At 37.2% G+C, this 17,382-nt stretch overlaps 2 protein-coding genes and 2 pseudogenes across 4 annotated transcripts; 2 read left to right on the forward strand and 2 right to left on the reverse strand.

The window, feature by feature from the left end:
* Positions 1-19: 19 nt before the first annotated feature.
* On the reverse strand, positions 20-511 carry LOC147791565 (arabinogalactan protein 23 pseudogene; annotated as a pseudogene).
* Positions 512-1,533: 1,022 nt separating this feature from the next.
* On the reverse strand, positions 1,534-2,013 carry LOC147791566 (arabinogalactan protein 23 pseudogene; annotated as a pseudogene).
* Positions 2,014-7,544: 5,531 nt separating this feature from the next.
* On the forward strand, positions 7,545-9,314 carry LOC111800755 (zinc finger protein WIP2). Its single transcript, XM_023684589.2, has 2 exons — positions 7,545-8,298; positions 8,682-9,314. The coding sequence occupies exons 1-2, from the start codon at positions 7,717-7,719 to the stop codon at positions 9,159-9,161; spliced, it is 1,062 nt and encodes a 353-aa protein (XP_023540357.2). The 5' UTR covers positions 7,545-7,716; the 3' UTR covers positions 9,162-9,314.
* A 4,989-nt stretch (positions 9,315-14,303) lies between these two features.
* Positions 14,304-17,355, forward strand: LOC111799692 (protein FAR1-RELATED SEQUENCE 5). Of its 3 annotated transcripts, none has more exons than XM_023683135.2 (4): positions 14,304-14,464; positions 14,897-15,358; positions 16,729-16,944; positions 17,068-17,355. In XM_023683135.2, the coding sequence occupies exons 2-3, from the start codon at positions 14,897-14,899 to the stop codon at positions 16,930-16,932; spliced, it is 666 nt and encodes a 221-aa protein (XP_023538903.1). In that variant the 5' UTR covers positions 14,304-14,464; the 3' UTR covers positions 16,933-16,944; positions 17,068-17,355. The 3 variants fall into 3 exon arrangements, with proteins under 3 accessions (XP_023538903.1, XP_086982100.1, XP_023538904.1); XM_087125974.1 differs by having other exon boundaries at positions 14,305-14,464; positions 14,937-15,358; XM_023683136.2 differs by lacking the exon at positions 14,304-14,464 and adding an exon at positions 14,471-14,660 and having other exon boundaries at positions 14,937-15,358.
* Positions 17,356-17,382: the final 27 nt, after the last annotated feature.

Genomic DNA, 17,382 nt, shown 5'->3' on the forward strand with positions numbered 1-17,382 from the left:
AAGATAATTATGGAAGAAATTTTAAGAATAAATATATAATTGAAGAATTTTTTTGTTGTTAAATAATCAACCAAAACCCTTTAACAAGTTTCTCTGTTTCCATGTTACATGATCTCCCTTCATTGCTCCCCAAGGGCCCTCCTATTGATTCCTCATTCCCTCGCTCAACCTTTTACAAGTAGTATGCAAACAAGGATGCAACAGAAGCGCCAATGAAGGCTCCAACAGCAGGCACAGCAGCAGCAGCCGCATCAGAGGAGGGGCCAGGGGCCAGAGCTGGGGCTTCAGCGGAGGCCACAACGGCGGTGACGGTGGCAGCAGCGAAGAGGAGGGCGCAGGTAAGCTTGTTGATGGCCATGGCGATGAGGGGTAGATGAAAAGAGGGAAAGGAAAGGGTATGTTATTAAAAGAGAAAGAATTGCAGAGAAAGAGAGACCCGCCTGGAAAAGCAGATGGGATCTTCTTTGGTTTGCAAGATGAATGCTTGAGATCTGAGCAGGTCTGAGGAAAATGGGAGATGGGGGAACTGTTTTATACTTGCTTGTTTGCTCATATTTTTAGGCTAAAATGGTTGGAGAAAAAAAGTGGATAGATTTTGGTGGTGGCTATTCATTTGTGTTCTTGCATGCCATAAAAATAGCCTGTAATTGGTTATTGCCAAATATTATAGCAATTTATTTATTTTTTCTTTCCAAATTTATTAGAAAGAATATTTTAAAGAATAGAATATTTTGTTCCTTTCTCGAATGTGGAATCTATAGAGTAAAATTAACTGACAAACATTCTAGTCTTATCTAGACTTATATGCAGAGGACATACTATTAAGGTTAACGCCCCTACATCCCTCCTATCTCCTCCCTCCTATCTCCTCACTTAGCAAGGGAAGGTATCCTTACACGCCTATACCAACATCTTTCATCTTAGATATGACCATGTAATTGCTAAGTTTGAAAACGATATTAAAAACTATTTTAGCGAAAGATTGGAAAAAATATATATGAACACCTTCCTCTTAACCATATATTACCAAGTTTGACCAATTTGATGCCAAATATCATAATTTTTTTACAACTTTTCCTTTTAGATTATATATATACATGCATATGCATGAGATCTCATCAAACAAACTCACTTTTTGAGACTTTTCTAATATAACCAATAATGAATCCATCAACAATTTAAAAAAGAGTTTTAATTTAATTTTGAATTTACTATTATTTTAATTAGACACAATTGAAAATATTTGGTGAAATCTTACCTTAGTTGGAAAGTGGAATGAAATATTAAAACCATGAAGCTAATGATATGTAACGAGCAAAAACTGATAATATCTATTAGTGATGGCTCAAGGTGGATTGAGTTAAAAGATCATAACAAGAGCGGCTAGGAACAGTGCCCTCAAGCTTTCTTCGCTACAGGCTTTCTTTGAAATAATATCGATCATCAACTTCAAAATTTATGACAATAGATTCCATTTTGTTGGTATTTTATGGATTAATAATTTGAATGTTTGTTTTTTTAATTGAACGAATATAAAGAAGATGGGTGATAGCATAGATATTGGAATTGAGCATACGAACCATAAATAATTCAAAAGAAAAAAATTGTTAAATAATCAACCAAATAAGCACATTTTTTCCTCAAAACCCTTTACAAGTTTCTCTGTTTCCATGTCACATAATCTCCCTTCATCGCTCCCCAAGGGCCCTCCTATTCTCTCCTCATTCCCTCACTCACCTTCTTACAAGTAGTACGCAAACAAGGTCGCAACAGAAGCGCCAATGAACGCTCCAACAGCAGGCACAGCAGCAGCACCCGCATCGGAGGAGGGGCCAGGGGCCAGAGCTGGGGCTTCAGCGGAGGCCACAACCGCGCTCACGGTGGCAGCAGCGAAGAGGAGGGCGCAGGTAACCTTCTTCATGGCCATGGCGATGAGGGGTAGATGAAAAGAGGGAAAGAAAAGGGTATGTTATTGAAAGGAAAGGAAAGGAAAGGAAAGGAAAGGAAAGGAAAGGTTTGCAAAGAAAGAGAGACCCGCTTAGAACAAGCTGTTGGGATCTTCTTTTGTTTGCACAATGAGGTTGAAATGAGCGGGTCTGAGGAATATGGGAGATGGGGGAAGCGTTTTATAGGGCTTGTTTCATGATATTTTTAGGCCAAAACTGTTGGGAGAGGAGAGAGAGCAATTTTGTTGGTGGGCTTTGATTTGTTTGTTGCATTGCCATCAAAATAGGGCTAAATTGGGTATTGTGGGTTGTTCCAATTAGCTACTCAAATGAACTGGATAACCCATTAATGGATGATGGGTTCGATTGGGTTGGATCACTAATCTTCGTTCAGAATTCAACCCAGTAATGGATGATGGGTTCAATTGGGTTGGGTGAATATTCATTCACAATCCAACCCAGTAAAGGATGGTGGGTTCGATTGGGTTGGGTTGGGTCAGGTGATAGAGTGGAGAATCTTCGTTCAAAATCCAACCTAGTAATGGTTGGTGGGTTGGGTTGGATTGGAGTCATCAGTGGAGAATTTTCGTTCAGAATCCAACCCAGTAATGGATGATGGGTTCGATTGGGTTGGGTCATCGAGTGGAGAATCTTTGTTTAGAATCAAACCTAGTAAAGGATGGTGGGTTCGATTGGATTGGATTAGGTTAAGTCATAGAGTGGAGAATCTTCAATCCAACCCAGTAATGGTTGGTGGGTTCGATTGGGTTGGATCATTGAGTGGAAAATCTTCATTCAAAATCCAACCCAAACCCAGTAATGGTTGGTGAGTTCAATTGGGTTGAGTGGAAAATCTTCGTTCAAAATCCAACACAGTAATGGTTGGAGGGTTCGATTGAGTTGGGTCATCGAGTGGAGATGTTCATAATCCAACTCAGTAATGGTTAGTGGGTTCAATTGGGTTGGGTCATCGAGTAGAGAATCTTCGTTCATAATCCAACCTAATAATGGATGGTGGGTTCCATTGGGTTGATCATCGAGTGGAGAATCTTCATTCAGAATGACGGAAAAGCTATTTCTCTGTGTTAACTAAATTGGGTCAAAGAGGACAACCAAAAATATCATTGCTTAAAGTAGCGTGGTCACGTCAACACACTCTCACGACCAATTGATTATAAAGAAGACGAAGAAAATGACAAGAAATAGCAGATCATAAGAAGTTAGCAAAGGCCACCAAAGATCCAAATCACATGCAAACTCAAGAGAAGGACGATTATTCCCACAATTATGCAAAGCCAAATCCTTTCAAATGATGTGAAACATAGATGTCACATCGAAACTAATTATAGAAGACAAGTAAGCGTTGTCAATACCCTACTAGATACCCACATGCACCATTGCATTACTACACAAATTTCATGTTCTTAGCCCATTCACTAACAACTTATGGCTAAGTTCACAATCAAATCAAGAACACAAGCAAAACAACCAAATGAATCAAAGAAGAACCCAACATTTTACTCAATGAAACAAAGATCTTTGCCTTCAAATCAGCACCAATGACAGTATATGAATTGTCCACTTCTCAAGTTGTTGTTTAAATTATGCATTCAGATGGGGCCAGCTGCGGAGGCATTATTATTATTATTATTATGAGTGTTTGATGTCAGCTGGTAGCACTCCCTTTTGCTCGTTGTGCAGAAGAAGCTACCCACACAGCCTGATCTGAGCCAAAGGCTGCCTTAATTTTGAAGTTGATATCACTTCTGTTGGTCAACAGTGGTACTCAATGATTAGCCATTGTTTTATTCTCTTCTTCTTCTTCTTCTTCTTCTTCTTCTTAAATGTTTCAAGAACAATTTGAATGAAGAAAGGAATGGGAAGCATTAATAATGCCCATTTGTCCACCCAAATGCTGTTCAAAAAATCTACAACAGATTTGACATAACAATAATAATGATAATAATCAAGAAAAAATAAAAAAACATATGAATTTAATGCATTATGATGATGATGATCTGTATGGCACATAGATATTCTGGGGATTTGTAAAATTTGCAGACGCCACGCAGACAATGTCTGTCTTGAAACCTTCAAAACAAGACAACCTCATTGGAACTCAATCTCTTTTCATTTTTCAACCAAAACCCTTAATTTCTCTTCCTATTCTTTCTTACACACACACTCGTGCTGTCTTGAGAACAACAACAACATCAACAAAAACAAACCCTAATTACCCTCTTGTTTCCCTCAATGTTTTCCCTTTGTTCCCTTAAATTCTTTAGTATTGTCATGCTTTTGTGTTTCTTCATTTCTTTACGGAGATTTTTACGTTATATTTTACTTTTCGAATTTGTTTAAAAGATTTGATATCTATGAAGATATGCATCATTATTAAGGTATTCAAGATCCCTACGTGCCCACATCCCAACCAGACAAATTACACAAATTATTTTAAAAGTACGAAAATTCTAACCGGAAATGGGTACAAGTTCAAAATGTATGGATATATATGTCCAAGAAAGAAAAGGAAAACCTAAATCCTGCCATACTTCTTTTGCTATCAACACAGATCTCAATGTTTTGATCACTAAAAAAGTCACACCATAAGCTTTTTGATGTTAGATCAAGAATTCAGCCATACCCATAACCCCAAAATCCAATCTTTTCGTGTGATTATGAACAAAAACCTTGTTCGAACGAGAGTGATTCTAAAGACATGAGGGTTAAGAAATGATTTAAAAAGCTGATAATTACTACATATACCAACAAAGTGCACGTGAGCTAGTCGAGATGGGAAGAATGAAGGTTTAAGATTAAGGATTTTTGTGGTTATAACCATTGGATTTTAGATGGAAGATGGAGGTGAGAGATGAGTTGGGATTATTCATTGGATTTAAAGAAAAATGTACTTTTGATCACTGTTTCATTCATCATCTCTTGTGTTGCTCATATGCTCATTGCTCCCACAGCCCCTTTTGATCATCCTATCATATCATAATTCCTTCTTGACTTTTCTCTCTACATAGATTTTGTCAGAAATTTCGTAAGGATTTTATTTTATTATTTTATTTTATTTATTTTTACAATGCAAGAGAGGGAAGAAATGCATAGTTTTTTGAGGATTCATTGGAAGAGTGGAGGAGGGTTTTGAGGAAATGGAAGAAGGGGAAGGCGACCACACCTTCTCATATTCCAATGCAAATGTTGCCATCTTTTCCATCTAATACCTTCTATTAAGAAGGATTTAATGCAAATGGGTGTCGGGTCATGTTATAGAAAATGCAAGAGAACGTCGAAGCCATCAGATATCAAACCTATGAATTCTAGATCTTAGTCTAAATCTTGATCCATTACTTTACTCGTTGTTACCGTAATTATGACTACATTTGATTAGTATATGATCCAAAGACGAAGTATATTAAATAATTTAGTTAAATGGAAATAAAAGCAACATCAAAATTTAATCATAAGACTAAAATATGACCAACATATTCTCCCATCTTTGATCATTAAGGCACAAACAAAAGGCCACTTTAAAGAATTTGATAGCATCAAAGAATATATATATATTTATATATTTTAATAATTAAATGTAATACAAATAATCAGTGAGCAGCTTTAGTTTTACTTTTTCTTTACCATGATATGCCATAATGATGATCACCTTTAGTAGGCTTTTTCTTTTTTTTTTTTTTTTCTTTTTTTTTTTCTTTTTAATTTTAATTTAAAGAGAAATACATATAATATATTGTATATATGAAGGTGGTGGATAAGGCACCTGATGTGCACGTGTTGAAAGAGATTTAGCATTGTATGGCACATGGATTGAGTCAAAATATAATGATGTTTTATGGTTTTGAGGAAAAGCATGTAAAAGTAATTCCATGATTCATACTTCCTTAATTTGTCATCTTACCTTTGTTTCTTTTCGACCCAACCCCAATCTCTTAAATGTCACCCCTACCGTAGATATCTCATGGCTACATTCGAAAGAGAGTGATTTTAAAGATAGAATGACTAAGAAAAACTTTGAAGAATTGAAAGTTACTACCTATACCAACCAGAGGTATACCTTCCTTTTCAGTGACTCGATCATAGGAACTCTAAAGTTAAGTATGTTTTGCTTATAGAGCAATCTTATGTTGGGTAACCTTTTGAGAATTTTTCTAGAATTTTTCTTAATATGTATGTGAATAAGGACAAAACATGCTGGAAGAACTTGTGTTAGTCTATGAAGATAGTCAACATGTTGGAAGAACTTGTGTTGGTCCGTGGAAATAGTTAACATGTTGGAAGAACTTATGTTGGTATGTGGGATAGTCTTCATTTTTAAAAATAAGGAGTAAGCAACGTGACATATCGTAGAATGTCGGGACATACAGGTTGCTAGTCGAACTTATGTTGGTATGTTTTTTCTTTTGTGAAAAATTAGGAGATATATATATATATATATATATATATATATATATATATATATATATATATATATTTTTTTTTTTTTTTTTTTTTTTTTTTGTAAGAAAACATTTTACCTAAAAAGGTTTTTTTAAACAAAAAAATGTTTTATAACCTAATATCCAAACAATTTCTAAGGTTGTTTTATGTTTTTTTTTTTCATTTTTAATATTTTAAAAATAAATTTAAAATCTTAGATCTTTTATTCCCTTCAAAATATTGTTAAGCCAATAAAAAATTAAAACTTTATAAATATGTTTTAAATATAAATAAACATAAAAATGAAATAATTACAAAATTATCTGATTTTTTAAAAGTTACAAAAGATGAAATTATTATTAAAACATACATAAGCAATATATACAATATTTGACCAATAACAAAATCATCATTATTGTATGAACTCTTTCATATATTACAAATGATTATGATCATTTCTTAATTTATATTTATTTTTTAATAGAATAATATGTATTAATATTTCTTAGGGAAAAAAAAAATACATAAATCAAATAAACTTGCCACTCTAATAAATTTCTACAAATTTGTATGGACATAATTGATCCCGTTTACCGCACTCATAACTTAACTATAATAGTTAAGTCCACTTACTTCTAGTAGATATTGTTCGTTTTGATCTATTACGCATAATCGTCAGCGTCACAGTTTAAAAAACACGTCTGTTAGAGAGAGGTTTTCACACCCTTATCATGGATGTTTTATTCCTCTCTTCAATCGATGTGGGATCTCACAATATACCCCCTTGGGGGCCAATGTTCTTGCTAGCATACTACTCGATGTCTGACTCTATACCATTTGTAACAGTTCAAGCCCACTATTAGGATGTTGTCCGTTTTGACCCGTTACGTATCGCTATCAACTTCACAGTTTTAAAACGCATATGCTAGTAAGAATATTTAATTCCTCTCTCCAATTGATGAAATAAAAACGAAACGAAAATAGACACTACCACGAGAACGAGAAGGAGAAGGATAGGTCAAAATCTAAACCCTAGATGGTGGTAACACTAAAAAGAAAAAAAGAATAGTAATTGGAAATTCCACACCCAATTGGGCATGCCATCTCTCTTCAATTTGGTGCCCTTATTGTATACATACACATAACACAATCTCTCTCCCACTCTCCACCGTTCACTTCCTTCAGTCATCTTCTTCTTCTCTCTCTCTATAAAAGCATTCCACCATTAAAGCCACCACCACACCTAAACACATTAAAAAGAAGAACAAATAAGAAAAGAAACTATTCCCTCTCCTTCCCACAGATCCCTTTTCCCATTAATCCCACTTCCACCATGGATGATCCTTCCACTAATTTCTTCACAGATCTCTTCAAATTCAACTATCCCACTAATTTTCACCACCACCACCACCATAACCCTCCTCCTTCTTCAAATCCACCTCCCAATTTCTTCCACGCGCCGCCGTCTTCTCCTCCACTCCGGCAGGCCCTCCCCCTCCTCCGCCTCAGCCCCACAAGGTCATCTCAAGACCACCACCTCTCTTTTACTTCCTCCTCCGCCATGGAAATTGACAACAACAACAACCACAACAACGATAACGAGGATGTTTCGGTGACGGTTGCACTTCACATAGGGCTTCCAAGCTCTAATGCCTCAGAAATGGCGACCCTTTTGGTGTCTGATAATAATAATCAAAATGAGGAAGAAGATCAATTGGAAGAAGAATTAGAAGAAGAAGAAGATGAAGATGAAGAACAGCAACAAGCGGGTATCACAATTTCTGGATTCTCTTTGAGTAGCAGACTCAATAAAGGACAGTATTGGATCCCTACTCCTTCTCAAATCCTCATTGGTCCTACTCAATTTTCTTGTCCTGTTTGTTTCAAAACCTTCAATCGATACAACAACATGCAGGTAAACCTCTCAAAATCCCATCTTTTATGCTTTGTTCTTACAAATTTCAAATTTTTCTTAATGGGTTCTTCTTTTTTTGCATGGATTTGTTGTTAATTATGATGGGGTTTGAATCAATTAATGTTTAATTTTTGTTTAGTGATTGAACAACACACGCAATGTTCTTTGTGCCCCCTCCCTCTCTCCCCTTTTAGTATCTTGAACTCTGTGCTTCCCTTGTTTTAGAGGTTCTTTTTTGGGTCTTGCAAATTTTCTTATGTTTCTCTCAAATGGGTCTTCCAAAGTTTTGATTTTTATGACACTAGAGCCTTCAAAATCTCAACTTTGTTATGCTAATGCATTGTTTGATATGAACAAAATTGAAAAAAAAATGGGTATTATAGATGCACATGTGGGGGCATGGTTCACAATACAGGCGAGGCCCGGAGTCCTTGAGAGGCACACAGCCAACGGGGATGCTCAGGCTGCCGTGCTACTGCTGCTCGCCGGGCTGCCGCAACAACATCGACCATCCGAGAGCGAAGCCATTGAAGGACTTCCGAACGCTTCAAACGCATTACAAACGCAAGCATGGAATCAAGCCTTTTATGTGTAGGAAATGTGGTAAAGCCTTTGCTGTTAGAGGGGATTGGAGAACTCATGAGAAGAATTGTGGGAAGCTTTGGTATTGCATTTGTGGCTCTGATTTTAAGCATAAGAGATCGCTTAAAGATCATATCAAAGCCTTTGGAAATGGGCATGCTGCTTATAATAGTAATATTAATAACAACGGTGATCATCGTCAACAACATCATCATCATCATCATACGTTCGATGAGGAGGACGAGTCGGCTTATTCTGAAGTCGAGGAAGATCATGATTGATTTTGTTGTGTTCTAATGGAGATTTGAGTATGTTTTTTTTTTTTTAATCTATATGGGGTTTAAGGGAACCTTATTCTTACATATTTATAGTATATACATGTTACAAAAACCAGATGGCTCTTTTTCCAAATTGAATTTACCCTTTTTAATCAACTTCCCTTGGTTTCGTTCGATTGTCATGCTCGAGTTGACATAGGTTCTTCGTTTCCAATGTCGGTATATCCTTTTAGTTCGATGAAAGGTGAGCGATTTGAATCTCTGATCAGGGAAGTAGTTTGTAGACATGGTGGAGAGTATTAGCAGGTAGCTAAGGTTGAGATGTATGAACATGTTTTGTTCTTGTGAGATCCTCCATTGGTTGAAGAGGGGAACAAAACATTTTTTATAAGGGTGTGGAAACTTCTCTCTAGTAAATCCGTTTTAAAACCTTGAGGAGGAGAGGAAAGCTCAAATTGAACGATTACAAATGGTATCAAAGGCAAACATTAGGTGGAGTGACATCGAGGACGCTAAGCCCCCAGGGGGTGGATTGTGAGATCCCACATCGGTTGGAGAGGGAACGAAACATTCCTCGTGAGGCTGACAGCTATACATAACGGGCCGTGGGCGCCCATGTTACTTTTTTGATGTGTGATGTGTGTTGAAATGTAGGTAGGAGAGAGAAAATAGAGGTGCATGGAGGGAGATATGTAGGCGTACGCATATACATGGAAGCCATAAATGGTGCGAGTAATTAGAGTTCCATAAAAGGTCAAAGAAAGTTGATTGATGTGCGTAAAAGAAGACACCCATTGTTCATCTCACAATACCCACCTCATTATATATATATACATTCACCTGTTTTCAGGCTTTTTTGTTCTATCTTTTTTATCATTAGTTTTCCTTTTAAGATCTTCATCATGGTTCCTATATTTATTATGTTCTTGAAATATATGTATAGTTTGATTCGATTTTCGAATATCTAAATTCTAGTTATTATAGAAAGCTATTGAAATACTACGCGTTGATCAAGTCTTGTCAGTTCAATCATAATTTAGTAGATAAAACATCGATTGTTAGTAATAATCACAAACATATGGGAAAAAAACGTTATATGTAGTTATAATTATGGTTACATAAATCAATCAATACATAGGCTGTTCTTTCTTTTATGTAAATCAACCACAAACCCACTTTAAAAAACACATCAAAATTGCAATACCTTAAAAAAAAAATGACGAGGAGACTCGTTTCTATATGCATCGTAACAACAAAGATACAACGAGACCCATTACTTAGAAAGAAAACGACATAGCTAGAAAGAGACCAACTACTAACATAAGAATGTGTGAGATCTCACGTTAAAACAAAACATTTCTTATAAGAGTGTAGAAACTTCTCCCTAACATTACAGGTTTTAGGACAATACGTATCTATTAGCGGTGGACTAAAACGTATAACGAGAGGTTAAGGAAGGGGGTGTAATAAGAAGGGGATTTGCAGTGGAATATATAGTGGTGGCAGGAGAGAGAGAGAGAGGGGCAGAAGGGTAAGGATAAGAAAGAAGAAGAGTGAAGAAGGGAAGAGGGAGGGTATGTGGGGACATAAATATTGTACAAATGCTTCCTACACTGCATACACACATCCCTCTTCTGATGGATAAACTGTACATTTGATACGACATTTCACTAACTCTTTGACTATTACTCTCTCTTTCCTTCTCTGTCAGACACTCCTCTTTTGAATCTCTGCCTCTTCTTCTTCTTCTTCTTCTTCATATCTTCACCATTTTCTTCTTCTCATCTTCTCCTTTTCATCTCTCTCACTCATACCTTGTTTTTCTTCGTAACCCTTTTCAAATCAATCATCATATGTGTTTGTCTCGATGTGAGATCCCATATCGGTTGGAGAAGAGAGCGAAACATTTTTTATAAGGGTTTAGAAACCTCTCACCAGTAGACATGTTTTAAAATTGTGAGGCTAACAACAATGTGTAACTAGTCAAAATGGACAATATATGCTAGTGATAGGCTTGTGCTATTACAAATGTAATTAGAACCAGACACCGGACGGTGTGCTAGTGAGGATGTTGGCCCCTAAAAAGAGGTGAACTGTGAGATCCCACATCGGTTGGAGAGGAGAACGAAACATTTCTTATAAGGGTGTGGAAACCTCTCTCTAGTAGATACGTTTTAAAACTGTGAGGCTAACAGCAATGCGTAACTAGTCAAAATGGACAATACCTACTAGTGCTAGACTTGGACTATTACAAATGGTATCAGAACCAAACACTGGACGATGTGCTAGCGAGAATGTTGGGCCCCTAAAGGAGATGAATTGTGAGATCCCACATTAGTTGGAGAGGAGAACGAAACATTTCTTATAAGGGTGTGGAAACCTCTCCCTAGTACACACATTTTAAAACTGTGAGGCTAACAGCGATGCGTAACTAGTCAAAACGGACAATACCTGCTAGTGATAGACTTGGGCTATTACAAATGGTATCAAAACCAAACACCGAACGGTGTGCTAGTGAGGATGTTGGCCCCTAAAAAGCGGTGGATTGTGAGATCCCACATAAGTTGGAGAGGAGAACAAAATATTTCTTATAAGAGTGTGGAAACCTCTCCTTAGTAGACGTGTTTTAAAACTGTGAGGCTGATAGTAATACGTAACAAGTCAAAATAGACAATATCTACTTACGATGTATTGTATACATAGAAGAAAGGTTCCTACCCGTTTGGGAAATAGGAGACCCTACCACAATTTGAGGCATTCCTCCTTTTAGTGTGTGTAAATGGGTTTAAGGGGAAGGCTTTCCTTTAAGGATAGTGCATGATTGATTGTGTTCATGAGATGTCTCTTTCCTTGTTCAAAGCCTTTGTCTATAAATGTTTACATATCATACCCATCAACACAAAACCTATTCCCTTTAATCACACCAAACCAACCCAAAAAGGACACTCTTACTCTTATTTATTCAATCATACATCCTCTTCTTCTCTTTACTTTCACCTCAAAATATGCAATGCCTTCCCCACTCCCTCTCTTTTTGGACTCAACCACAACATGCTATGCTTCCCATACTCTTCTACTCTCAACCTAAAATTAGGTTAAACAATATTCTCGTCCATAGACTTTCGTGAAAGTAATAGTTCCTAGCTTTTGTATGTAACATCTTTGTCTATGTATTACACGGGTTAAATTGTAACACCCTATACCTAAGATTCAAAATCCAAATTTAGCATATGGGGATCCCGACATTGTCCTATCAGCATGTTTTATACCCAATTGGAGTTCTTAGGATTGAGTCACCGAAAAAAAAGATGCACTTTATTGATATAGGCATAGTAACTTTCAAGGCTTTCTTAGCCATCTTATTTGTAGGATCTCTCCCTATTCGGATGTGATTTCGATTCATTTATGTACTCCTTTTATAGACTAGAAGTGACGTATTTACCTAATTATTAGACATGCAAATGGGAGGTAAACTTGAAAAGGAAAAGGGTTTTTCTTTTTTAAAAAAAGAGCACTTTCAACAGCTTCCTATAAGGATCACATCCCATTTTGCCAAAGTAGAAAGGGATATTTCAATGCAAAAAGTTGAATCAAAGGGGAAACAATAAAGGAAATGTGGGGAATGGTGTGGTGTGGTGAAGTTCCAAATGCATTAATATATTCTTTGCTTAATACAAGTAAGAATGTTGAAGGAGGCTTATTATGTGGATGATCATATATCAATTTGGGTATCTCTAATGAAGTGAGAGTAGGTCATTAGGGCATCAAAATGAAGACATCTTTGGTCTTTTTGTGTTACATTCTGCAAACTTTAGATGGTGGGAGCAAGCTGCATCGTTTATAAACGCGTAGGTTAAAGAAAGGTTTTCACACCCTTAGGAGGAATGTCTTGTTCCCCTCTCCAATCGATTTGAGATCTCACAATAGTTACAAATGGTATCAAAAATAGACATCGGGCGGTGTCAATGAGGACGCTGACCTCTGAGGGAGGTAGATTGTGATATCCCACATTGGATAGAGATGAGAAAAAAAACATTTCTTATACGGGTGTGGAAACCTCTCCCTAGTAGACGCATTTTAAAACCGTGAGGCCGACGATGATGCGTAACATGTCAAAGTGGACAATATCAGTAATGGTAATTTGAATTTAGTTTCATTTTTTCGATGAATAATGATTGAGCTACAAATATCTGGTTGGTATGGTATGATAGCCAGTTGCTTTAGTTCATGTGGGACTTTATGTCAATCTTTCCACACCTTTTGTGTCTGAAATTTGCTTTGGGAAATCCAATGAAAGACTCAGCTTTTGTTGTTACTTAATGAAGGAAGATGAGGCAGTAGAGAGTTGCTTTTAGCTCATATGCTACATCCTCAACTACATCTTTGTTTCCAACTCTAAACTTGTTCACTTTAATCAACATTCTCAACCAGAAGTTTATAGTGCAGGACCTACCATGTAACAAAAATGGGATCGACCCTACGCACCCGGGACAAAGGTTGGCCCTTCTACTCGTGTAGTGCGTGTATGGTCCAGTTCCGTCCACGGTGAGATCAGCTATGATACACTAAACTCATTCTTGGAGACGCTCATCTACAAGATCTTGCAGTGCCCTCTTGGGCACGTTCTTCTTAGAAATTGCTTTTGTTGGGATCGAATTTAATTTGGCTTGGTGAGTTACCTGCATTTAATTTGATTGAACTAGATATTGTATTCCATGAGAATTAATAGGAAAATTAATACTTTAAACCGATTTGAGTATAAGCTTAAATCGACGTTAAACCTATGTGGACTAGGGTTGGACATGTCGAATTAGGGTGAACTAGAGCTTGATGTGTTGAACCGCATGTTAACCGAAGCTGGGGTGCGTCAACCAAAGCTGACTAGGTCAAACTGCACTTGATGTGTTCAATCATGAACATAGGCTAAGCGGGTTTGTCTCTGAACTTCGGTGATCAACCGAAGTTCAAAAGTATTATTGAAATTTAAAAATAAAAATAATTTTTTTTAAAAGTAATTAATAAAATTTAAAGGTATTTTTAAAGAAAAAATAATAATAATAATAAAACCCTTAATTGGACCACCAAAATTTGGATGTAAGCCCAAAGCCCCACCCGATTTGAGGAACAAGATACAGTCATCCCTGTTTTTACCGTCTTATCTTTCCTTCCCACCGTCGTTTTTTACACCCATTTTTCTCCATCGTCGCTCTCTCGGGAAGCTTCTTTCACATAACTTCGCACAACAACGCCGCCACTCGCCTTCTTTCTTCCTTTCTGCCCAATCAATTCTTCTTCTTCTAATCAGGGTATTCTTTCTAATCGCAGTTCTTATTTTTCTTGTTTCGCCAATCCTGTCGCTTGCAGACTGAATTTCTGATGTCAGGATTGAATTGAATACGCTTAGATACTGTATTGTTCTTCTGGGTTTCATTGTTTGTTGGAAATTGAATTGTCATTTATGTATACTGGACATATTGGGAAATTCGCTTCACAGAGTTTTAAGTAATTGATGAAACTACTTTCCATTTTTGGTTGTTGTGTGGTTTTTGGTTCTTGTGTGCGCCGCCATTTTTTGTTTGGATGATCTAACTTTGCAAATGGGGTATTGTTGATGTTTTGTATCTGCTGTTCTTTGTGTCTCTCCCATTTCTGATGAATTTTCTGCGATCGTTTATCTCTTTTTTCTGCTTGTTTCATTAGTGATTTAGTTAATTTTTCTAGAAATTGGTAACTTTCAGATGGATTTGAGAGATAATAGTGAAAGATGTCTTCTGACAGTGGACGCAGATGAGGGAGGATCATTTGAAAGTCCAGCAGCGACGGAATTAATTGAATGTGATGGAGATATTATTCTTGAGCCTTATGAGGGCATGGAATTTGAATCTGAAGATGCTGCTAAAATTTTCTATGATAAGTATGCCCGTCAAGTGGGGTTTGTCATGCGTGTGATGTCCTGTCGTCGTTCTGAAAAAGATGGGAGGATACTTGCCCGACGACTTGGATGCAATAAAGAGGGGTATTGTGTCAGCATTCGAGGTAAATTTGGGGCAGTTCGGAAGCCTCGGCCGAGCACTCGAGAAGGCTGTAAGGCAATGATTCATGTCAAATATGATAAGTCTGGGAAATGGGTGATTACAAAATTTGTAAAGGAGCATAATCATCCTCTTGTGGTTTCCCCCCGTGAAGCTCGGCAGACGATGGTTCGTGTTTCTCTTCCCCCGTTCTTTTACTTTCATCTAACATCATATATTACAATTGTAGATTTGCTTACTTTTGCTCTCAGTAAGACTGTATTCTTTGCCAGTGTGTTTTCCTTACTATTCTGCAAAGATGTTGTGGAATTGGAAATGATTGGAATCTGAATTTCTTTAAACAAGGAGAGCTATTTAATGGATTGTTCAAGAGAATCAATTATATTGTTTAGGGAGATGGAAGTGAAAACACCTCTGCCTTACATCTGGCCAACTGTGTAACGGCCCAAGCCCACCGCTAGCAGATAATGTCCTTTTTGGGATTCCTCTCAAGTTTTAAAACGCGTATGCTAGGGAGAGGTTTACACACCCTTATAAAGAATGTTTTGTTTCCCCTCCAACCAATGTGGGATCTCACAATCCTCCCCCCTTCAGAGCCGCTAACACACTACCCGATATCTGACTCTGATATCATTTGTAATAGCTCAAGTCCACCGTGAGCAGATATTGTCTTCTTTGGGCTTTCCCTTCTAGGCTTCCCCTCAAGGTTTTAAAACAGGTTTGCTAGGGAGAGGTTTTCACACTCTCTTAAAGAATGCTTTGTACCCTTCTCCAATTGATGTGGGACCTCACAAACTGTTAACGGGGACTTGTGTGTAAAAGGATTAAATGTCACGTATATAAACTATAGTTGTGACCTTGCTTTAAGGGAGAAGCTTCTACTTTCATCTGTCTTTCTAATCTTTGTGCCATTCTCCATACTTTGGCCTATATTTTAGATTGTTCTTGACTTTAGTTTCGTATTGCTCAATGTTGTGTTGGGGGTTGTTTTATACCGTTGTGGTGTCTGACACCATCTAGGATTTTTTCTTTTTCCATTATGAAAGTACTATTGTGAGATCCCATCGCGGTTGGAGAGGAGAACAAATCATTCTTTATAAGGGTGTGGAAACCTCTCCCAAGCAGAGACGCGTTTTAAAAACCTTGAGAGGAAGCTCGAAAGAGAAGGCCCAAAGAGGACAATATCTACTTTTAGCGGTTTATTAATAAACCTATTGTGTGTACAGTTTATTGATGCCCATGTCACTGCTATCTCTTTTACTTGGGAGTATGGTGTGACCATGATTTTCATTTAGAAACCTGCCCCTTTAACCAACTCAAATGAACATATCAGTTAAATAAAACCAACCAACCATTCCATCTAGCACATTTAGTTACTCATGAATATTCTACTATCCTTAGTTTGGGAAACTAGTGAACTAACAAGAGTGCTTCGGATTATTTGTATTCTCACAGTTAAAACCTTTGTGTGGGTGATTGATCTGTATTTATGCTGTATCATATGATTAAATGAGTTGATTTTGAATTTTTGCTTGTAGGATGAAAAAGATAAACAAATACAGGAACTCACTACAGAGCTGCGGAATAAGAAACGGTTGTGTTTGACATACCAAGAACAGCTCGCCGCATTTATGAAAATTGTGGAAGAGCATACCGACCAATTGTCGAGAAAAGTTCAGAATGTAGTTACCAACCTTAAGGAATTTGAGTCCCTTGAGCAAGAATTGTTGCATCCTAGATAGCCCTGCCACAGAGTGAGTATTTGATTGCCTATTGGCTCTTATGCTTCCCCCCAATATTGTCTTTCATCTTAATTTCTTTTCACTGCATCAAAGGTATTTCCTATGTCATTTAAGTACAACTATATTTGTATGCAGTGTCGTCGGTGGCCATCGATATTTGGAGCTTGGTAGCATACGAAGAATAGCGACCACCCTTCAGAAAGCTCCCAAAAGGCATTCTTAACAAATCCGCCCTGCCCCACCCCAAACTCGGAGCAAGCGATGGAAATGAGCGTTATAGAGGAATGACATCATAGCAAGCACTGGCATGAAGAAGAAGTATTTGCAGACATCTGAGAGGAGAGATAATTTTGTAATGTAGAGACAATTTGATTTACCTCCACGAATGGATTTTATTGAATAACCAATGCAGTTCTTCAGAAATCTCTGATTGTGCATATATTGAATCGT

Source organism: Cucurbita pepo, chromosome 8 (genome assembly GCF_057944985.1).
Source record: "Cucurbita pepo subsp. pepo isolate OVF chromosome 8, ASM5794498v1, whole genome shotgun sequence".
Taxonomy (NCBI): Eukaryota; Viridiplantae; Streptophyta; class Magnoliopsida; order Cucurbitales; family Cucurbitaceae; genus Cucurbita; species Cucurbita pepo.